This window comes from Embiotoca jacksoni, unplaced genomic scaffold (genome assembly GCF_022577435.1).
Source record: "Embiotoca jacksoni isolate LCO1_2020_lvr unplaced genomic scaffold, fEmbJac1.0.p SCAF_1, whole genome shotgun sequence".
Taxonomy (NCBI): Eukaryota; Metazoa; Chordata; class Actinopteri; family Embiotocidae; genus Embiotoca; species Embiotoca jacksoni.
In genome coordinates this window covers 7,533,017-7,557,945 of record NW_027185229.1, presented here as the reverse complement: position 1 = coordinate 7,557,945, position 24,929 = coordinate 7,533,017, and the positions used below count along the sequence as shown (strand labels likewise).

Here is a 24,929-nt window from a genome sequence, read left to right as displayed (position 1 = left end):
TGTTATCAACAAATACTGGTTGTGAAAATGTCAGCACAGAGTAGAGTACTTGCTCTGGCCCTTACTCTGGATGAAGGAAACGCTAAGGCTTGTAGAAAAAGAGGATAGACCTGCCAGTCAGTGTGGCTTCATGAGATTTTGTGTGCAAGGAAACTACCTAGCAAGTACCATCGCTTTGGTTCAAGAGATGAAGTTGGATGGTGCTCTGTTCAAGAAGTACTTTCATATGAGTAGGACAAAGCTTGAAGTGCTGCTCCTGAAAATTGGACCTTCATTTCAAGAGAAGACACAAATTACTGACTGGCCATCAGCTCGGAGGAACGTTTTTCTGTTTGTCTGAGGTATATGAACAAGTGAAAATGATATGACGTTAGGTCTTTATTGCATTTATCCTGCACCTTCTTCACCGTGATTGGACGACTGGGTAAAAAGTGACAGTTGAACATTTTTCAACTCTCGTGACCAGAAATAAAAAACACAGCGTTCAGTTGAAAGAAAAATAATCTCATCATGCTGCTGGTGTTTGAAAAACAGTGCTCAGGGAAAAACACCCTGGTGGCCACACAGTCTAAATCAGAATCACTTTCTGTGTAAAGTGTACAGTGAATTGTACAACTCTGTACTATACAACTATTGCTGTGTTACATAACAATGGTTCTTGTCTATAATCATACAATGAATCTTAATTTTGCCATTGAGAAGTACCAGTGAAGGTGGTGTGCTGTGGGTTTTACCAGATGCCTGCATACTCCCAAAACTCATCAACACCAAACTGCAGAATGCAAAATAAAACACTAATCTTTGCTCACAGATTTTCAGTGTTTACAGACAGATTTTGTTGGTGACCTGCCCCTGCGCATACTGATATTTTTTATTATGGCTATTTCTTTCCCCTCTTGATCTGGAATATGGAAATTGTATGTATGTATGATATGCCAGAAATAATTTTTTGTGTGTTGGCAGCTTTGGACAGTGGGACGGTAATGTTGGTAAAATAAAGATACAGCAACAGCCAAATGCACCCCGCGGTGCATTCATCTGTCATATTAAGAGGCACATACCACCGGATTTGAGGATTAAATCCCACCTTTGAAATGCTTGACCCTTAAATCACATTTTAAAGCTCGGGGTAGACTTTGATTTAAATATCATAAATATTTGAAGTTCCTGAAACCGCAAATCCAATTGATCTTTCTCATCGGGTGTCAAACTATACCTGATTGCGAACATGAAGATCATACAAATGTCTAATGGCAATAAAATATTAATACAGGTCTGTAAAGCTCTTGAGTTTGCCCTTTCAGATAGATTACGCTTTCCCAAAGAAACTACTATCTTTTAAGTGTTTGCAGCTGCCTGACAGGGGGTGAGATACTGTTACAAAGTAAAGCTCAAGTGTTTATGGTTTGAACATCTTGTCTGTTGCATAACAAGTGGAGCATTAGCATGAACAAAAATAAGCAAAAGTCAGCTGAAGTTAGTCCTATACAGTATATGGTATCTGTCATACTGAAGGATGAGAAATTTAGTTGTACAGCTGACAGATGTGTGAGCTTAACTTTGATTCTGACTACTTAGCGCATGTAAGAAAAACAGCCACATTAGAAGGGTGTTGGCCAGTAAAGGCGGTTGTTGGGTGAGCTCGCTGTGCCTGATGGGGAGATGCTGCAGTGCTGGAGGGAATACTGGTATCTGGAGAGTACATGGTCATGTTTGAAGTCAGTCACCTGGAAGCTAAATCACTCAGTGGGGTCTTCTCATTGCTGCAGGTCAAATATTATCTTTGATGGTTTCACGCTGACAGTAATAATAGAAATAGATAGCAGCCCACACAGGCTATTAACACACCTAATAAATAAATGAGTGCATTTCCTACTGCATAAGTATTCTTGTAAGAAAAGTAACACTTGATACACAGAAATTCATACTGATGCATGGATGCATTATTAAACAGCTGAACTATTTTAATACAATTTTTTTTAAAAGTGCCTCAGAGTATAGTTCTTCAACAAAAGGGAAATTTGCTTCAGGTTGTTCATTTTCATATTTCCTCTTCATTTGAGCAGCACAGAGGAATTAAAAAGGGGTAAATACATTTGAGATATAACACATGGCCATCACGTTGTTTTTTCTAATTTACTGGTGCTTCACTGATGCTTGAAGAGAGAACAATAATACTTTTTTAAGAGCTTATTTTTCTCATTCTCTGCCGCCACTTATCTGGAATTGTGATATAGGCAGCAGCCTATAATTAGCCCCGGTGTCCCAGTCTCTGGCCACTTTCTGTAGTTTAAGCCATCCCAGGGCCTTCCCAGGTCAGAGAAGGTCATATAATCCCTCCTGTCTGGGTTTTCCCTGTGGTCTTCTCTCAGTCTGATGTTCTCAGAATATCCTCCTTGTAAGGCATCCAGGTGACCTCCTGGTCAGAAGCCTGAACCACCTTAGCTGGATCTTGTCAATGGAAAGAAGCAGCTGTTCTACTATGATTTCCCTCATGGTGCTCCTCTCTCTGTCCTTGAATATGAGTCCAGACTCAATGGACGAAACACATATTGTATGCCTGTATCCACGACCTCATTCTTTCGGTCACTTCCCAGAACTCGTGAGTCGTGACCATAGATGATCGAACAGTGATGTAGATCGAATAGTAAATTGAGATCTTTGCATTGCAGCTCAGCTCTCTCTTCACGACAGACCGGTGCAGTGTCAGAATCACCTGTCTATCTCCAACTCCTGTCCACCACCACCCATGAACAAGACCCCAAAGTCCTTCAACAATCGCCCCACTATCGCAGTGAAAGAGTTTTTGTGTCACAATGATTTGGGAGCTTTGTTGGGCCTCCTTTGGCATATTTGGCCCAGGTAATGGGCCAAAGCAGCCTGGTATTGCTAGACCCAAATTCCCTGCATGAATATAGGGTTTTGGCCAATAGAGAATAATATAGAATAATTTACAGTTGTTGCATCCTACTGGGCGGAGACCTCTGACTGCTTTTGAAACTATTCAAGCAGCTTTTAACCCTTTGGCATTGGTTGCACTGAAGCTTTACCACTGCTGCAACTACATCAAGAAAAAAAACAATAACGCTTAATCTCAACTTCATCTCTGGTTATTGGTCTCTGATTTGTCCACCCTTCAAACATGAATGCAAAGAGCGTTTCCAGATTACAATCACAGCAAAGAAAAATGAAGCTGTGAGCAATAGCCGGGCTAGGGTCGTACAGTAGAAATTCCTTGTAATGATCCTTGTATTGATAAATGCTCTAATTGGTGCATTTCCCTGTTAAAACAACAACAAATCACCAACTGAATACAGTAAAATATTTTTTAATTCTTTAAAACGAAAACTCATATTTAATCAACTAGCAGATTAATTTAAACCTGCTGTGATCCATATCTTTATAATAACAGTGGGTAAGATGTGTAATGTAAATAGGTCCTCCATGATGAGAAACCCACTGATTATTATCCTCTACAGAGATTTACTTTGTCTTTCAGTATTATTTTGCTTTTAGTACCTGCAAATTTACTGTTCTGGTTCAGAAGCAAGCTGCTGTTGTTTTCAGTGACAAGGCCACGATGAACCCTCTGTACACAACCTGCGTAGCACTAAACAGCAGACAGTCAAGGTCAGCGACTGGCTGGTGAGAAGACATAATTTAAGCAAATGTAATCAAATACCATTAAAAGACATCACCAACTTTACCCTAACACTGCCGTCTAAATGAGCAGCACACTTGTTACTTATTCAATAGAAACTGGATCAATAGCAAACCGTCATCAATAGGTCATTGTTCCTCGAGCAACAGTTAAAAAGGATTTGAAGTGAACACAGGAAAAATACTGACTCCTCTTCTCTGTCAAAGCTGCAACTAACAATAGTCTCAAACCACTCAGCCTCTAATAAGTAGAAGTCATTTCAAGAAGTTTGTTGCTTGGGAGCAGAAGAAACGATGAAGATGAATACAGTAAATTAACTAAAAACACTTCAACTTTACCCAATATGCCTCATCACAAATTTCCTCTGGCAAGCGAAATGTAATCTCAGATTTTCTGACACATTTACAGTTAAACAGAGGATTATACTGTGGAGGGTAAAAAAACGTGCAGGTTGCAGCAGGACTTATATCTTGGGTACATACTGCTGCTTAAAGTCAGGATATACTGTTGCCTGAAATGTGACTCGTTTGGATTGTCTGCAAGGTGATCTCATTAGTGGCTTTTATATGATTATGTGTTTCACCACTGGTCTTTTTTTAATCCCCAGTTACACGTTTGTGCATGCTGTGTACATTTATTATTGCATGAAAATCATCATATAATTTCAAATGCCACCGTAACTCCTCGATGAGTTGCCAGCAGAGACACCCCAACCAACAAATTACTACATTAAGCTGTTTGGTTTAAAGCACTTTCTGCTTCATCATTAAGCAACAGATCTGCCAGAGCAGGAATGTACTGCTGACAGCCAAGCTTTTATCATGACAACTGAGTTGACAATGTCTGAGCAACTTGCAGTTGCAAGGTTCCTCGAGCCCAAGCAGCTTTGGCCAAGAGCATTAGAATCACGCGGGTAATAAGTATATTGAAATAAAAGAGTCAGCGTGTGAGAGGATCATTTGGGTCCCATTAGCAAAAACCCTCTAAAATGGCCAGATTACCTTGACACCTTTCTGTGGAAAATATTTACTGTAGGAGATGAGGGAAAATATTGTACACATCACCCACCACGCTATGGATTTTCACATTCATATTTCAATGGCAGTGACTGCCTATTTAAAGCACTAGATCCTCTGCATAATAATTTACGGTGGAGAAATATTTTAAATTAAAACTTTGAAGGATTTTTTTAAAACTATCAGCACTATAAATATCTATATGGCAAATAGACAGATGTACATTTTACTGCGAAGTCTCTTCTTTTTGACCATTGTCAATTAGAATACCAACATCAACCTACTTTTAAAATTCCCCTGTACATGACTGTCAAAAGCACCAATACAGTTCAACCAAACTGAATTGTGGTTGTTCATTATTTATCCACCAAAGCAGATATGTTTTGCTGACTTAATGTAACGACTCAAGTATAGCCACACTTACCGAGATGATGGCGGCCAGAGTCTCTATAGCCCCGGTGCTCAGTGTGATGTAGGGGAGTAAATTCTCTGCAAAGCCTGCTTCTCGAAGGATCCCATTGGTGTAGTACCAGATCTACAAGAAATAATTACATCAAATACAACTGGTCTTTCATATGTTTTACATGAACGACATCCAATTTTACATACAGTACCATTCACTGTGGATATCCAAGGCAGAACTAAAGGAAGTGAATTTAAGATTAAAGAGAAGTATTTGCTGTAGATTAAACAAATCATGAGATTTGACAAGGTGAAACAATAAAAAGTTGAAAACAGTTGCAGGAATATTTATTATCTGTCCTCGTAGTTTCAACACTAAAGAATTTCATCACAGCAAAACAAGCTGCTGAAAAAAACAGCACATCATTGTCAGACTGTGGTGTTTATAGGAGTCATTCCCCTCCTCCAAAATAAAGACCTCCAGAGTAATGTCAATTAGATTACCATCTTCTTGAAATGAAAATGTATGTAAATGAAGTCATTTTCATATCTATTATAATTCAGATGAGCTTTGTGATTTCCAGGTTTACGGCAGATTACTAAAAGGTTGATGGACCATCAACCTATCAAATACAAAGAGCTGTTAATGACAACCTGAGCTCAACCATCATTAATATATATTCGTTATTTTTTTATTTCCATCCTAACAAACACTTAATTTTTATTCGTATTGCTTGCAAACACTTTATAGTCAAATATAAATTTGAATCTCCATTCGGGATCTTACCTTTCTGAGGCACTTAAACACAAATCAGTGCCTTTTAAAGGTCACTATTAACTGTTTTAATTTGAAGCTTTTGCCACTTGTTTCCATTGCTGTTCTTTTGTCATTACGCTGTTATTTTCTTTATTTTAAACAGTGGATGGCGAGCTATTCTTGCTATCTATCAGCCTATGACAGACAAGTCACATCATTGGAAAACAGTTATTATCACCCAAGTGCATTGCAGCAAATCAGGTAAAAGATTATTAAAACTGTCAACTGGCCAACAACAAGACAATGTGTACACAAGACACAGTGAGTCACAGTGTCTTCTGCACACACACACAAGTCCTCGTGAGTCACTCAATTAGGAGTAAGAAACCAGCTGCACAAAAGCTCTCATTTTGTTGTTGAACCTTTCCTTTAACCTTTTATTTAAACAATGCCATATCTACTATTGCAAATTGTGATTTTAAAACACTACCTTTTCAAAACAAAATAGATTAATTTCAAGGGAGATCGCACATATGGGGTCACACCTGCGAATGTTCACATCCCAGTGGAGAATTGTTGCAATACGTTGTCACACCTGATCCACTGCAAAACAGGCCTGTGACGGTATGTTTTTTTTCTTCCTTATAGGTGTCTGATTGGACAGCACACCTGAGCAGTTCCACAGGAGACCAACAATCCTGTCTTTTTTTTTTTTTTTTTGTCAAACCCACGTGCCTGCTGATTTTTAAAGATCTTGAAATGCTCGCATTGAAATATGTTAAACTTACCAAAAAAAATCTATGAAATGTTAATGTCTTATTTGGACATAATTTAATGCACCAGAGGTAGGAGTTACTGTTTGGTAACACATTCACCATAACAACTGTATCAGGTAACAATATGCAGATGGTTGGTTTTCAATTTGTTTTGCTGCCCCCAAGTGGCTAAAACAAATCAAATAATGCTTTAAGCATGTACTTTTTGCCTGAGGTAGTACTTCCTAAAATTAGGGAACCTGGAAAACATCACAATCATCTGGGACTGTGCTGTAGAAGAAGTGCCTTGGCACTTAATTTTACAAAATAAATAAATAAACAAAGGTCCAAAACGGGTCAAGAGGCAACTCGTGGTCCGAGAGAGCCTCTATAAAGGGTCTCTGGCTGGCATACACAATGTTTGCACTTGAAATGGTTTTGAAAGAAGGAACGTTTATAAAGAAATGTTCACACAAATCTTGCATTATTGATTATTTCAATCAGATTAAATGATTTTAACTATCTAGATAGTCAATTTTTTTTTAAATAAAAAATGTGTTTTAAATGCAACTAAAAAATACCGTTATTTAGTATGTAGAGGACAATTACACTGAAAATCTGAAGAAAATAAGATCTGCATCTTACTGCATTGAGGCCACAAAGCTGATAGCAGGCCATGGTGATGATGATAGTGATGAGCTGCCAGCGAACAGCTGGGCTCCTCAGCAGCTGTAACACAGAGACGGTGTGTAGGTTGTCCTGAGCTCGAGCCTCCGCGTGGACCTCTTCCAGCTCCTGGGACACATCTGTCTTCCCCAAAAACCTCTGGAAGGCTGACACACAAACAAGCACAGCTTTAAAAATACAGATAGTGAGAAAACCTTAATAAACACCCAACATACTGAGATAAAGATGCTGAGGATTAGGCCCAAAGCAAATAAGAATATCTCCTCAAAAATGGAGCAGTTTGTTCAAATACAAATATTGAATCAGACTATAAACATCCAAACATGTTTCTCAGCAGCTTTATCACATGTATTTACAAGTGGTAAACTGGGTCCCATACCTTTACAGTCTGTATTTTAACCTTAAAATATACCCAATTCTTTGGTTCTTTTGCCTCCACAAAGTGAGCATCATGGGTAACATTATAAATTATAATGATATAGTCTAACAGCCATGGTAATATGTTATTGGTGTGGATACCACAGTACAGACCGGAGTCTCAGGTGTAAATAATTCAAACTGGTGGCTAGCCTACAACATGGTTGTTGTGGTGTCCATATTTGGAGAAATATTTGAAAAACTGACTTTCTGGCAGTAATTCATATTTCAGTAAGGTTATTTGAACTTGTGCTACTTCTTTTCACACTTTGATCCTTTCTCCTGTAAAGGTAAATCCCAGAGGCTATAGGCAGCTCACATGGGTACAGGTTAAATACACAACCCAGAACAGCAAATCTCTGCAAACAGGCAGGGACTAAAACAGGTCATTAGGATGTGGCAGTTCAATGGCAAGACAAGATACAGTAAAGCCTGGTCTACGGTCTCCGGGGTTGCATGGGGACAGTGTGGGTGTGTCTGTGTGTGTTCAGTTTGTGGGTGCACACACAACCACTCAAGCTTTAGCACGCTGCACAGGATTTTGATACTCTATATTGGGATTCTTATAGGTACAGTTCTTCCACGTAAAACGTAACAGAGCGAGAAAACATTCTGTACCCACAAGTAGATTTTTCACATATACAGTATATGATCACAAACACGGCCTAATTTTAGTGCAGGGTATATACAATCTACACACACAAGCCGATATAACCAAACTAAAACATGACTTAATATAACCCTTAAAAAGTAGATTTGAATGCAGAGAATCATGATATGATAAGATTTCAGGGGCTTTGGTAAAATATTTACACTCCACTAATGGCCATCTGTATGCAGTTTTGAGGTTGCGTCATCATTTCTAAATGTAAAATGCCATTAGTTGTGTGAAACAGGTACCTCTCACAACTGTTGTGATGCAGACAGAAATTTTACTGTAAATCATCTCTTAAAATGTCATCCAACAGGAAATATTTTCAACTCTAAAGTGTTATGTATTAATGATGACCAAGTCACGCCACCAATGAAGCAGGTACAGGTGCAAAATGTTTTGCTAAACTTTTTTTTATTATTATTTAAATTACAGACACCTAAGAATAATGAAAATGTCTAAAGAAACCATTATTGAAAAAAATAAACCAACACAAAAAAGAGTTGTTTTAATGCCATTTCCGCTTTGGTGATCTTCTCTTTCTTGAGTGACTGCCCCTGTGAAACTTTACCCCAACATAATTATTATCTAGATTGCTGCATGTAAATGAGTATTTAATTGTCTTACCCTGCTGATAGAAAATATGGAAACCTGGTTTAATCAGGAATCATGCTGGGGCTGTCCATGTCAGTCACATGACATGATATGATATTGATGTTTGTAAGAGTATGGCAGGATGTCCAACAGTGTCATTGTCACTGTGAAGACGTCCTATGTTATTTTCCCTGACGGAGGATGATGGCGGTGTCACCTGACACACAGAGCCACAAGGTTGAGGGATGTGGCACAACAAAAAACCCTCGATGAACCACACAGCCTGACTGATTCTCTAATGTTACACTGGAAATAAAACCTTCATCAAGAGATGTGTGAAAAGTCAAAATATTCAAAGATGATCTGAAGTAAAAGTGTTTTACGGTGGAGGCATGAATGAATTTAAAGGATAAAGATGATGTTATTTAAAAATTTTGATTATTGTCAACATGACCCATTACAGTCCTGAAGCCAACCTGAGTTCAGTTTTCAATTATGGTTTCCCAACATTGTCTGTGGTTCATAGTTCCTAACCCTGTTCTTATGTATATTCTAAATTTGTAAAAAAAAAAATGCTTTCTTCTACAACACTGAATATTCAGCTGCGTATTGCAATTTTTAGCAAAATCACGCAAACAAAGGGAAGTCATTCATTTCGTAGGCACTATTTTTAGCTGCGGATTCACATTCTGATATGACCAAAATCATACAGAAACTGAAAGCCAGCGATGTAATAACCCTGCTGGAATCGTCCCACCCACTAATACAAGTCAGATACCTGTAACCTTGGCAGCCTGACTTCAATCTCCCTAAAAATAACAATACAGCGAAAAGCAAAAAATAAATAAACACGCACATACTACAATGCATTATGAATTAGATTGGTGCATTGTGAAGGTGACAGCTCATGTCATATTTCCCAATTTATGCTTCTAGTCTTGGCAGGTTAGAAAGTAAATGTATGCTGTGTAACAATGGGTGAGCTTCGAGCTGAAAAAGGAGATACACTCAGACTGAACACTGTGGAGTCAAGGCAATCATAAATTAAGAGCAGTTATGCAATCGCGCTGACAGCCCTTAGTGTACAGACTTATCTCATCTTCAACCTCTTTGACCTTTAAATGGCGGGCAGGCCGGCTGCAAATACATGACATGACAAGAGACAAGATAGGGTGCAAGAGAACATGCTGTTCCCTTCTGGAACAGGGTGATGATAACAGGACACTACAGGGCCAGCCCTCAAGATTTGTGTGCATTGGCAACAACTCCCCCCACTGCAGCGCTGTAACACAAGCCAACAACACGACCCGCGGCACTGTGTCAAGACTCATGCCAGCAAAATGTTGGCTGGCAGTAACAGGGAAGATGTGAAGGGAGTTCGGACAGGGAGTCCTTCAACCAACCATTCTTCTCTTCCTTCAGGAGTTAATCATGCAGCCAGTCATTGTCACCACTTGTCTATTTCTGGGATAAATAACAGACATGAGCATATTCCAGCACAGTTTAGCAGATAAATAGATTCAGAGATCAGCATGACTTTTACATTGCAAACAGAATATATTTGTTATAGTTGTTGATATACTGTTACTTTCCTCGAATTGCTCACTTCTGTTTTTGCCTTTTTGTAAGTAAAGAAGAGAGATTAAAGAAACATATTTCCTTGATTCCAATTTGCTCAAACAACTCAAGGTTGGAATTATTAACACAACCGCAATAAACACAAAAGCAATAAACACAGACAGATAGCAAAATGAGAAAGTGAGCTAAAAATACAAGTGCTCCATCCAGACAAGAATAAAAAATTGTCCTTGAAAGGTTGAATATTAACTGTACACGGCAAAATTAGATTGTGTTTTCAACAAGACACAATTACAGAGATTTGTCATTTAAAGAACAGTGATCACCAAAAGTGAAACCTTCTTCCTAATATGTAAGACGTATCTGCATGTCTGAACTTTCCAACAGCACACAAACTAAATGCAATAAAAAATACATTTTGTTGAGCTTCACTGTCACTTTAAACCTCAGTGCAATTCAAATTGTTCCATATGTGCTCCTTGGAACAAATCCTGTGGTGGCATCATGTATTATCTTTAATATATGAGGGTTCTATTAGATACTGCTGAGAGTTTATTATGTTAAAACTAACACAAGGGACAAGGGAACAGATGCCACAATAATATAGTCGAGCCAAATATTGTACACTGGTGGCAATTTCATCAACTATAATCAACTGTCATGTAATGAGACACTGAATGTTTTCTTTCTTTGATAATGCACTGTTGTTATTTGCAAACAAGCCAATAATTCATGTATACTCATGTGTTTCACATGGATTTGTATTATTTTTGTTACTGCCTGAAAGTTACTGTACAGACAAAAGTAGTAAAACAAACCAGATAAATAGATTATTTTCAAAAATATGCTCATCATAAATACAGTTTTATCTAAAGTCCTTCAGCAATTGCGCAACAATGACTTCAGAAGAAACAAACAAAATGTTCAATGTTACAAAGAACCAAAGCATCCAAACCTCCAGAGAGCACCCATCTTTAATGGACATAGACATCAAAGAGCACAAACCATCCCAGAGACAACATGATCAAAGTCGTGCCTGACGTCTCATCCTTCTACATGCTTCGTTAACACATGCAGTTTGAGCTCTACCCACATGCTGCTTCTTTTCACAGAGTCACAACATTGGAGCATCTCACAAGATCGCATTAAAATGTTGGTTAGACAAAAGGATTCATGCAGAGTACTGTATATACTATTAGAGTATATAAATTGTATTTATGTTAGGAGAGAGTTTCAAGGCTTCCTGTCTTTTAAAAACTTCTACTATTGTGCATGCTGGTTCGCTGTCATGGCTCCCTGCCCTCCATTTTAAACACATTTTACAGTAAATTAATGAGGTGGCTGTGTTCTAGAGAGAGAATATGATTCAGTGTTTGAGGCTATATGTAAGGATTGCATTTTGTATTTAAAAGGTGTACAGCAAGCCAGTTTTTGATTTTCACAGTTTATCTTCATACATTGACCAGTATTAATGGTATACAGTGCATCCGGAAAGTATTCACAGCGCTTCACTTTTTCCACATTTTGTTATATTACAGCCTTATTCCGAAATGGATTAAATTCATTTTTTCAGAAAAATTTCTGCAGCATTGAAGGTCCCAATGAGCACAGTGGCCTCCATCATCCGTAAATGGAAGAAGTTTGAAACCACCAGGACTCTTCCTAGAGTTGGCCGCCCGGCCAAACTGAGCGATTGGGGGAGAAGGGCCTTAGTCAGGGAGGTGACCAAGAACCCGATGGTCACTCTGACAGAGCTCCAACATTGCTCTGTGAAGAGAGGAGAACCTTCCAGAAGGACAACCATCTCTGCAGCACTCCACCAATCAGGCCTGTATGGTAGAGTGGCCAGACGGAAGCCACTCCTCAGTAAAAGGCACATGACAACCCACCTGGAGTTTACCAAAAGGCATCTGAAGGACTATCAGACCATGAGAAACTAAATTCTCTGGTCTGATGAAACAAAGATTGAACTCTTTGGCCTGAATGCCAAGTGTCATGTTTGGAGGAAACCAGGCACCGCTCATCACCTGGCCAACACCATCTCTACGGTGAAGCATGGTGGTGGCAGCATCATACTGTGGGGATGTTTTTCAGCGGCAGGAACTGGGAGACTAGTCAGGATGGAGGGAAAGATGAATGCAGCAATGTACAGAGACATCCTTGATGAAAACCTTCTCCAGAGCGCTCTGGACCTCAGACTGGGGCGAAGGTTCATGTTCCAACAGGACAACGACCCGAAGCACACAGCCAAGATAACAAAGGAATGGCTTCGGGACAACTCTGTGAATGTCTTTGAGAGGCCCAGGCAGAGCCCAGACTTGAACCCGATTGAACATCTCTGGAGAGATCTGAAAATGGCTGTGCACCGACGCTCCCAATCCAACCTGATGGAGCTTGAGAGGTCCTGCAAAGAAGAATGGGAGAAACTGCCCAAGAATAGCTGTGCCAAGCTTATAGCATCATACTCAAAAAGACTTGAGGCTGTAATTTCTGCCAAAGGTGCTTCAACAAAGTATTGAGCAAAGGCTGTGAATACTTATGTACGTGTTATATTTTCGTTCTTTATTTTTAATAGATTTGCAAAAATTTTAAACAAACTATTTTGACTTTGTCATTATGGGATATTGCGTGTAGAATTTTGAGGAAAAAAATGAATTTAATCCATTTGGAATAAGGCTGTAACATAACAAAATGTGTAAAAAGTGAAGCGCTGTGAATACTTTCCGGATGCACTGTAAGTGTTTGTAGCGAGTCAGATTTCCTTTATTGCTCACAGACATGTACAAATTGTGTAGCTCTTCTTTCACAGTTTTACACATTGAAACTTTGGTGTGAGAAGTCATGACTAAAATTGTAAAATCCTGTAAAAACCTAAAATCCCAGCAATGGGAAAGTCATCATGAGTCTCTGGTCTGTGAAGAACTCTCTCAATCCCCTGCTGATGCACTATGGTAATCTGTGCAGTGGTAATGTGACAGCATGTACCCCTGCAGAATCACTTTTCCAAGTGTCAGAAGTATGTGGATTTGTGGTGATTGTTGTAATTACCAGAGAGCTGTTTTTCAAACTAGCACAAATGTATTCTGAGACATCAGAGCCCAGAGTGTGGCAGCCAGCGTGAAATCTGAGGACTAGCATGTGTTTCTGTTGTGTATGCAGTACCTCTTTCTGCTGCAGCCTCATCCCTCCTCTCCATCAGCAGGAAGCGAGGACTCTCGGGAAGAAAGGGCAGCACACACAGCTGCAGTAGTGCCGGTAATGCCAGGAAGGAAAACAGGTATTTCCACCTGGACTCCTGCAGTTGAAACATAAACAAAATAACTACATCAAAGCTTCAGATACGGAAGCATGACACAGCATATAAACATTGGACAAAACAGATGGATTATATAATGCTCCGTTGAATGAGTGGATGCACAAAATCCTTTCTTTAGGAATTTGTGGAAAAAAATGTGTTTATCATTTAAAATATTTCATTGCATATCCTCCCTGAAGAATGTGAAGGCTTAGTGTACAACTTATGGTCTCATGCTTAATGCAAAAGTCAATGTTACAAGGAATCAATGCATACTGAGAATGTGTGAATCTCAACTAAAATTAATTCTGCAAAGTTTCTAAACCCCAAAAAAATCCAACTACATAATCAGAGAAGTAGAACATAGAAAAATCCTTGTGATTCAAACATCTTCAAGAGGCAAGGAACTGTGCCTTTTATACTGTATCAGAATGACTGTATATTTTGGAGTGCATTCATTGGGATGCTATCAGTCATCTGCTGTGTCAGTTGCAAAACAGTGATTTCTTCCCAAAATGCCTCACAGAGTACAAATGTATCAAATGTAGATTTATAAAAGCAGATATTGAACATCGTATTTTCAATAGCTCACTTTTCAAAACATACGTAACAATAACAAAGAGCCCCTGAAAATACAGGTTCCCATCTTTTTACTCCAAAAATGTTTCCATTTCCTCAGATAGATTTGATTTCATTCAAAAGTGAATGCATCACAAGAATCCACCAAACCCAGTTGTCATCACTCCCATGGACTTCGGATTTAAAATAAGAACAGTGTGAGGAGTCTGTGTTAATGAAGGATCACTGACTTGTCATCACACACACCACTAACAGTGCATCACACTGACTTGTATGCACATGCATACAAAACATTGTCTGTCTGTGTAAGATGATGGAATGTATAGTCTTGTATAGTCTTGCTGTAAGGACTTTAATGTGTTAAGTGCCATGAAATAACCTATGTTGTGATTTGGCGCTATATAAATAAAGTTGAATTGAATTGAATTGAATTGAATTGAATTGAATTGAATTGCATTGCATTGCATTGCATTGCATTGCATTGAATTGAATTGAATTGAATTGAATTGAATTGAATTGAATTGAATTGAATTGAATTGAATTGAATTGAATTGAATTGAATTGAATTGAATAATGCATAGGGAGGGGAGGGAAAGGGTGAGTGTTTATGGGGTGGTTATGCAGAGACTTGGACGGAGATGACCTTTGGACAGAAAATGTCAGCTCTCAACTTATAGGAAGTGTGTTGGGGATTCAGTTCCCTAACCTTTATAGGTGAGGAAAAGCGACTACAAAACTCTTTAACTAATGAAATGATCTTTTCTTAATGACTCCAGTGTATTCAGTGTAAAGCTCTGAATTATTTCATACAGTAAGTTACAGTCCTTATCCACCATAATGTCAGCAGACTGGAGGAAAGTATCAATGTGCTATACTGTATCCAACAATGTGGGAAAACCAATAGTTCAACAGTGTAATTGCTGGGGTGAAGGCATATTTCTTCATTTTAGTAAAGGCTTTATGTTTACATTTAACGCAATGAGAAGAATCCAAAGTTTTACAGAATCTACTCCCACAAACTGGAGACAGGGATTACTGCTGTTTTTATGTTAAGGTATTTCTTTGTCTCCATAACTCATCCCTCGTGAGTTGAATATTTCCCCTATGTTGTACTCACTCATTAAAGATGTGTGAATTTCATAGATTTCTATATACTTACAAGAAACTTAATTAGTCATAGAAGGAAAAATATTTACATTTAACAATCACTGAAAGTGAGGAGGGAAAGGAAGAAGAGGAAGCAGACTGAATGAGTGAATCACTACTTTATGTTGTGCAGCGCTCAGTTATGCTCCTCATTATTGGCATTCGGTGACATTTCTTAAAATATGAAAAGATGTGTGCCTTTTCTTCTCTGCTTACATTGGTAACGGTCCAACTCCTCTCAAGGATCCTGTACACCAAATCGTGGGTGGGCTGTTTATATGTAAACATGCTGCACAAACCAAAGGTCTGCCGAGTGGTGGATGAGCTTATCCCAGCTGGAGATGAGAGTGGCTGACTGGATTAAATGTTTCACAGCCTGCGCTGAACGATTTCTGTAGTTATTATTAATTATAAGCATCTCATTGGATGTAATGGAAACTGCTAATGCCGACTGCACTCACAAACTAAAAAAATTCTATTCAACAGGTATGTCAAGTATATAAAAGAAGAACCATCTTAACTAAATGCTGCAGTGACCCCACTTGCCTCCATACTCCTTACATCTCTGTAATGTAATGTAATCGCTGTCTGTTTTGTCATTTCTTTCAGCAACCAGTATTTTCATGATTCCTTCTGCAATCGTCCCTGAATCCACATATCATTGATTTTTACTGTTGTTTCATACCTAATGGGCTCATTTTCATGAATAATTTCATTTGAGAAATTGCTTTCTGGTTTCCAACCGCCTCTCTGCTGTGAACCATGAGCCACTTCATGACAGTTTCTGTTAAGCATCAAAACACCAGCAAGTGGGGGGCCTGTCACTATCCCACACTCATATCAAATATTCACACACACACACACACACACACACACACACACACACACATGTAGTCACCAGTATAAACTAAACACACCCCTTTTGGCGTCTACCAGCTGTCAATTTTAAGTAGGGCAAGTTTCAACCCCGCTCTCCCCCTTCTTGGGCCCTTATCCCATCACCTGACTGATAAAACATATCATAGCTCAGAAAGCCCGGCTTTTACCTGGAGCAACAGTTGCTTCCAGCAAACAAATAAAGCAGAGAGGTTGTTTATAGCTGTATTCCAAGAGCCATGTAACTTTTCCTTTCAATTATTTTCAGGGAGAACACAGAGGTTGGAGGCAGTACATTGTCATGTTGTGATTGAACAAACACAGAGGTTGATGCATTCTTTGTTGTCTGGATCTGAGAATTTAGCATTTCATGAAGCCTCTGTTGAATCCTCACTCTCTGGCTTTATGAAGCTAAAAAAAAAAAGGGGGTTGGTCTGAACAGGTAACTTCTCAGATAGAGATAATGGAAATGTCAAGTGGACCACATCTTTGATATATCCATTTGTAAAAGCTAACATTTTCTGTGCTAAATCAGTCTCAATTACTTCACCTAACCAGTCAGTTACCCAGATGAGAAATGTACATGTTCTGTGGCAATCTATGTTAAATTCGGTGCCTCAACAGTTAATTGCAAATCATAAAAACCCGCAGCAGGTGGTGAGATTAAGACTGTCACTCACCGTTTGCTGGTTTAAGACTAACGCAGGAAGGATTACAGTGTGTATTACAGGAAGAAACCTGGGCATGATCGGATACTAATATAAATCTGTTTTACTCAGAGAGTCAGTGAGTAAATAAGAACATGTGGCACACCAAATGAGTTGAAATTGGAAAGTATCCACCCACATATATATCCAGTGTTTTTCCCTTTAAACTCATTTTTGACAGTGTTTGCTTCCAGTTCCATTACACATTACTTGGAACATAAACATATCTCCGGAGTTATTTTATGTCCATTTATGAGAAAAAGTTAGCAACACTTCCACACTGAATTCTCACAAAACGAGACCCTGGTTGATAAAAAAAAATCTCACGTCAACAGCATCACATCTCCCAGGATCAGAAGAAAAGCCCATCATCCCTCTGCCGGGAGCTGTTTGGGATGAATGTCACCTTCTCTGTGAGCCTATTTTCCTGATGGTCTGTCAGAAGAGCAAATTGACAGTTGGCCCTTGCAGGTGCCTCATTCTTTAACTAAGAAGGCACTTAAAAGCGCAGACACCCATCAAGGCTAATATTTCACTCTTCTATGATGTGCAAATCTGCAACTGCAACCACTATATACTGTATATCTGGATATATATCCAAAACTATTGGGGTGATTTCAAAATACGGCAAGCTGAAGCATCACATCTCAACTGTTGTGCCAGTTTTGGAATAACTGCTTCCTGTATTAAGTTTAACCGAGTATCGCAGACAACAAGCAAATTGTGTAATACACACACGAGGCGTATTACTGTCACATGGGAAAAAACAGCCACATGGAAACCCACATGGTTAGAGTCTGGAAACAAAAACCTTGGTTAGGATTAATGGATAAGTACATGGTTAGGGTTATAAAAAAAATTAAAAAAAATTAATAAAACAAGACCTGCCTCTGGTAACGTATGTATTATTCTTAAATCTAGACAATGTCAGTTCATGAAAATCTGGCGAGTAGTTTTTTTGTAATCCTGCAGATAAACAGACAAACCACACAAAAAAACATAATCTCCTTGGTGGAGGCCAATTTTTCCGCCACATTCCTAGAACTGGGCATACTGGGACTCACACCTACAGAAAAGGCTAATTAGGAGTATCTTTAAGGGAATAAACCTCTGGCCACGGGCTATTTTAAGTAATACATTACAATGATATTCAACTACTGAAACAGTATATGTCCAGAAAGAATTAATACACTGAATTGTCTGTCATTTTTCAGTAATACATTTACTCAATGTGTTGCCAAGAGTTAGAAAATATAAGCACTCTTATAAATATCCATTAAATATGTAGCCACCACCAGCAGTCCAACCAGGTCTCATCCCGTAGCATCAAATGCTGCATTTTGACACATAATGCACACACAACACAGTACAACTACATCACTCCACTGTTTGGCACCCACTCCAACAACCATTTAACATAAAATGCACTTTGCCATAATCAATTCTTCCATCTATTTACACAACCTTCTGAAGCCAAAGATGTGTGTTTGAGAAAAGGGCTCACTTGGGCCACTGAATGCTTAGCTGCGTTTGGCAGGCTTCAGCATCTCATGGATGCTCAGCGACAGTCTGGCTAAAAGCCTGTTCATGCTGTAATGCCCAAATAAGCATGTTTCTCTACTGGGAGAAGGTCAGTGACTAACCATGAAGGTTAGATTTATCATCATTTGTCAAAGCTCATCACCACTTTACACCCCTCAACAAGTGACATCTTATACCAGCTCCCATTAACAGATGCCTCCACTGAGAGGAAGCCTATTTGAGTCTCATAACCAAAGGCCAGCACAGACCATGGCAAGGCATTATCATCAGATATGTCACATGTCTGTGATTCTCTCGTGAAATGACAAGGAAAGACACAAGGAGGGTGACATGGAATACATAACAGCTGCTGTATGAAGACACACAACTTCATATGATATTTATAAAGGTGGTCTGTGGGTTAAAATGACAGATGGGACAAATCAATACTTATGAATTAAGAATAAGTCCCTGCTTTGACAGGAGCTTGGACACGACAGCAATATGTAAATGTCAGTGCAAAGTAATAGTGGAAGGTAATGGGTGGGGGAGCTTGATCAAACCAAGAACAAGGAGGTTTGCATAGCTGCATACATCAAAATCCACATAGAAATGATTTCTCCGTTTATTTTACTTTAGCAAAAGTAAAAACACCCAATAACTATTGAAAGAATGAATTTGGTTTGGAAAATTGTGTACTTTCTGGCTTTACGGTTGCAGTCACTTTTTAATGCAAAGCAAGAAATGTGGCAAAGAATCGTATCATATTTTTCTGTTCCACTGAGTTACATCGAAAGGCCAAAATGGAAAAGACACAAAAAGATAACAGAAAACAGATGAATCACAACAACGCTCATGCCTTTAGTAAGGATGGGCACGGGTCCATTGAAATTATGTAAAAGAGCTTCCGTCGAAATTCAATGGCTTGGATGTTTGCGGCTCTTATATCATCTTTGTTGGAATGAAAAGAAATGCACTGCTGGAAAATGTGCATTATGCACATAGGGTACGGTGCAAAACATAAGCCCCAAGAAAAACAGATACTGTATATCCATGATTGAAGATGTGTTTTGACACAAATTGCCCTGAAAATGATCAAATATGCCAAGTAGCTCATTCCTACTGATGTCTGCTCTGTTCTGCTGAGTTCGTGCTGCTGCTCTCCGTGCCTTAATCTTCCATGTAGGCACATTCTTTGACAAATGTCGTCCTGACTGAACTATGACAACAAGTACAAGGCTTTAGTGTGTGAATCAGTCTCTGCTGAATGGTATCATGTACAAAAGCATTGCAAAATGGAATTTATATCATATAAATTGTCAGAGAAAGCCAAAGAGGTTTGCTGATCTCTGAACACTCAGCCCTCCACACAGACCCTCTCACACTTAGCACACCGAGCTCCATGGGGTCTTCTACATTTGGGGATGACATTTTCCTTGATAATGAATTGGCAGTGCTTTTAAATATTTTGATCTTTTATCTCGAACATAACCTGCTCAAAACAGACAGCGCCTGCCTGTGTGTTTTCAGTTTCTGTTCACTGGTGTACCTTCCCCTGGGACCCTCCAGTAACACACATATAACATAGGCCAGTATGTCAATAGTTATGTTCACAAAGCAGCTGGATGTTTACAAGAACGCATGGTTAAAAAAGCGAGTATATCAACAGCCTAACACTCTATATTGATTCATCGCTGGAACTCTGTGTATGCACAGAGCTGGAAGTGCATTTTGCAAGAGTTATGAAGCTGTGCTTATACAGGGTTCTCTTTTATTAATGTGAATCATTCTACTGAGTGCATGTGCCTGATTTTTATCCCTGCTTTGCTACTCATGTGGCCCCCCCATTAATTACCTGTTTGCCCCTCTAACTAGGCTTACAGTGTTTTATGAATAACAGGGTGCCGCACCACCAAGGTTCTTCAACACTATCAGAGCATTTGACATTATACGCTATTACTATGCCCAGCTGTGATTATTTATAGTGTGTGTATGATAAATGTATCACCTGCAAACCATTTCCAGCAGTGATATGGTTCTATCTGTCTTATTTCAATTAAGTATCAACAGAGACACCTTGTTTATCCATAGAGATTATCTATTTCAACCTTCTCACTTTATGCACACCGGTGCATCTTCACAACAGGGATCCATTCGTCATCTATTCAGTTGATGTGCTAGTTATCTGCCAGATTTTCCGTTTATCTTTTTGGGCTCAAAACAGATATTAGCCGAACGCACACATGCCTTGGAAGCCATGTGTAATGTGTACAGAAAGCCAATAGTATAAAATGCTCGAGTCCTGGCACTTTCAGATCGCTGCTTACTTTTGGCGTAGCATTAAACAAAATCAATGATTGTTTTCTCTAAATTGCTCCCCCAAATTTCTAGCATTCAATCATTTCTTTTGGCAGTTGTGTCTGTTTAGAAAGTTTGAGGGTCATGGTTGTAAAAAAAAATGCATAACAAAACTATAAAAAATGAATACTTGATAAACTGAGGAGTTCAGATGGCTTTTAATGTCCGATTCTTTTAAGACGAAGTTAAAATGAATTAATATGAGCGAAAAATTCAGACACTTTTTTTTTTTTTTTTTTTTTTCCCAGTTAAAGGCAGATAAGATTTGCCACCATAAATTGAAGTAGGGATAGTTGATGTGAACTCTCTAAACCATAATAAAATTAATCAGGAGAAAATTTCAAGTGTCTCGAATGGCCATCTTCTTCTCTGCAGCATTATGTTTTGTGGCCACTTAATAACTGTAAACCTACAGTACCCACTACCTGCCTGCTTTGAATCTAATGCTGTCTGCCTGTTGTTACACGCGACAGGAAGAGGTACACACATTAACATAACATTAAGTCACTGTGTGTAGTGCATGGTTTAAAAATCCATTTCCATTTAAATTCCTGACAAATAGCAGGATACGTTTTATGTCTCTTAATTTGTCATCAAATCAAGTTGTTAATGGTACGACAAATTCATTACTGTTCATTGAGAGTCACGCTGGTCCAACACCTCCTCCATTAACCTTTTATTATAAAACAACTGTCAAGTAATAGAGAGAAAAATGTACAGCGTTTACAGAAGCTGAATGCCTCTGTAATTATCTGTTCCTCTTAACTGTTGAATAATGTAAAGGTGATACATAAAAGTGTGCCGGTACATTAATCACAGCAACACCTGTTTCTGCATACAGAGTGATATAAAACGGCATTAGACTGTGCAGCATCTGGAATTGTCTGTGCAATTCTTTGCAAAAGATAAAATACTTCAAAGCCATAAAAAACTGCAGTACTATACAGTATAACCTGTTTTCTTACAGGTTTATCCCTGCTTTGGAGTGAAAGATGAAAAATCATGTCGAAGGCATCTCAAATGTATTGATATTTTCACTCAATGGAAGAAAGACTGATGACATCCCGAGGCACATCAGTCGTCTCATTCTATTTTCACTTAGCAGAACAAAGTGAGATGAGTATCTCTGTGAAAACAGATGTCTACATGTATTTAATTTAAGGACATTTTGCTGGTAGTCTGTATAAAATTCAATATCTAATTCAGATGACCTACAGCACTCACACTTACTGAATGCTTGCAGAAATGCCTTTCGATGCACATCCAATATGATTGCTGGATACTGGCTCCAATGCACACTGAGACTTTATTAAAGTCAAGAGGTAAAAAACAATTAACTCTCCTCAGACATGTCAACAAATCTTCTCCACAAACAGTGAAGTAAAACCTGTGGGGGTTTCTCTCCTGGTTGTGTCTTGCATCATTTTCTCAACCCATGCTCCACTATGGTGTCCCAGTTTACATTTTCTGGCACGTGTGTGTTAAAAAAAGAAAGCAACATGTTTACTTCATTCCTTCAGGAACCTACTTCCTGCAAGTTTAACATAAAACATAAACCTTCATATTTTCATGGTTTATAGCCTCCAACGGCACTGACTTGACCCAGCAGCTCAGGCAGACCCAGCACTTGTCCTGTGAACACCCCCAAACAGATCAGGATGGAGTTGAACTGGCCGATGAAACCTCTGATATGTCTCGGGGAAATTTCTCCCAGGTACATGGGGAGGGCACTCAGAGCTATACCTGTCACAAAAAAATATAATATATCAACATCTGGAAAGGACACACAGACAGATTTATGTTTGCATGGCCTAAACACTCCTCTCACCAGTGGAAAAAAATATTTTACTGTTCAATGACTTGAAACTGTGGGGCATTGTCATGGATACTTCATTAGATGGTCTGTACATCTGAAGTGGTCGGCACTAAAAGAACATTAAATCCTTAAACTGTTTCAGCTCAAATCAATTTCCACAGTTTGCAAATTGTAAACAAGTGATTGTGCTCTTTGGTGAGCGTGTCTAGTAATTTCAGTAAGCAGCAACTCATTGATGTTGATGCAGAGGTACTCTAGCCCTTTTTCCATAACACAACAAGCTATGTTCAATGTTAAGTGGATGCAATGAATCGGATGTTACCAAAACTGAGGAGTACCTCAGTATTAAGGCCTCACAATCTCTTGAGGACCTGGGCACCACTTGTCAGACATGGAAAATAAGTGTGTTTTACTTGCATGTTTCACATATCTGATAAGAAGTCATTGTCTTATTGTAATTTGATCTCCCTAAAACGGGTGTCCTCAAGCAACATAGCCCACAATGTCAGGGATAAATGAGCACTGATGTTCGGCTCCTCCTCTGTGACTGCAGACGAGCACTCAGAAGAAAAAGTAATCAAAGTCTTGATTCTTATAGGACACCACCAGTAAATTCATATTTGACGAGTAAACTATCAACGATCTCTCTCAATTCCCACAGCTTTTTATTTTCCCTCAGGGGGAGGGAGTAACACCAAAAGCCCAGATTAATCTTGTTGATTTCCACCTTTATTATATATATTTTTTTCCAGGAGGAAATAGCTTTAGCTGAACAAACCTCTTGAGAAATTAATCTATAAACCTTCATCATATTTGAAGAAATACATAAGAAAGGAGCATTCTTTTAATACAATATACAAATTATTTCTCTGAGGCAGCGTTCAGTAACTCAGGTATACAGTGTGTGTATTTGTTTGGAGGATCGACTGTTCAAGGTTTATCGTGGAATCGCTTTTATTATATGGTTAAACAAAATAAGCTTTATGTTATTGTTGTAAACTGCCTGATTGGTGGTGAGTATAAAAACACATACTTCTTCAGCGTGGTAGAGTAAACACTTACCAGAGTCCACCCCCATAATTAGCCGGCCGATGATGAGCATCTCGAATGATCTTGACATCTCACCAAAGGACAGCAGAAGAGCAGCAATTACAGCAAAGCTGTTATTCACCAGCAGGGTTCTCTTTCTAAATACAATAAGAGAATATGGTGAGAAAATGCTGCATTTAAAAACCATGTATACACATAAAAAAGACATCTTATACAAATCCTAATTAATTTAAATTCATTTTATTAATGATGTATGTATAATGATTTACTTTTGATACAAAATAAATCTGACATGTGTCAAAACATTTCAGCCAAGGTTTTGCAGGCTTTTAAAAAGAGTTATTGAGTGGCTTTTGTGGCTTTAAGAGGATAAAGGAAAGAGTGGACGTGTAGAATCTTTAAGGCCATCCGAGCAGACAAATCAGCTTTCCATGGGTGGATGCTTGTGCCAAACCAACAAAAAGCAACTAATAAAGGATCAATTCTTATTTGTTCTGGCAATTTTTTTTGAAGCTTTAAGGTGAAAACAATGAAATCGAGAATAGTAACAAATGTTTATATATGTAAATCCATCCTCCCGTAAAACACGGCCGTCTGTCATCTGTGCGAACAGCTTAACGCGACCTATGTTTGTATCGTGCAACCTCTTGTGTCATAGTAACTGTGACAGAAGCAAAGGAGGAAGTCAGGCAAAGTAGTATAAAGAGTCACAAGGAGGGCATGGTCGGGTTGGAAGGATGGATCAAATACAGCACTTTTACCCCAGAGACCGCTGTATGTGTCCTATGTGAAGAGTCAACATAAAATTATGATAACTTACATATTTAAATTAACTTATATTTACTACTATGTTACGACTTAACTTACATCACAAACTTAACACAACTAACTAACATACTTATTTTTACCCAAACATAATCTGTTTCTGATGCTAATTACGTAGTTTTGGTGCCCAAAGCTAACCAAACTACAAACATTTCAACAATAATACATATTTATTATTGTTACCGTGATGGTACTCAACAACGATCATAGCCTATATGATATTTTTGGTAAATGGGC

General features: G+C 38.6%; 1 protein-coding gene across 3 annotated transcripts in view; it reads right to left on the bottom strand.

The window, feature by feature from the left end:
- The window catches only part of slc2a9l2 (solute carrier family 2 member 9, like 2), a 90,581-nt gene that overhangs the window by 45,577 nt on the left and 20,075 nt on the right, over window positions 1-24,929 (bottom strand). For all 3 annotated transcript variants that reach the window (XM_069144584.1, XM_069144668.1, XM_069144499.1), the window contains exons 5-9: window positions 23,880-24,004; window positions 22,599-22,744; window positions 13,682-13,814; window positions 7,237-7,424; window positions 5,102-5,212 (exon numbers count right to left, since the gene is read on the bottom strand). In XM_069144584.1, coding sequence (XP_069000685.1) covers window positions 5,102-5,212; window positions 7,237-7,424; window positions 13,682-13,814; window positions 22,599-22,744; window positions 23,880-24,004 — 703 coding nt within the window. The remainder of the gene's footprint in view (window positions 1-5,101; window positions 5,213-7,236; window positions 7,425-13,681; window positions 13,815-22,598; window positions 22,745-23,879; window positions 24,005-24,929) is intronic.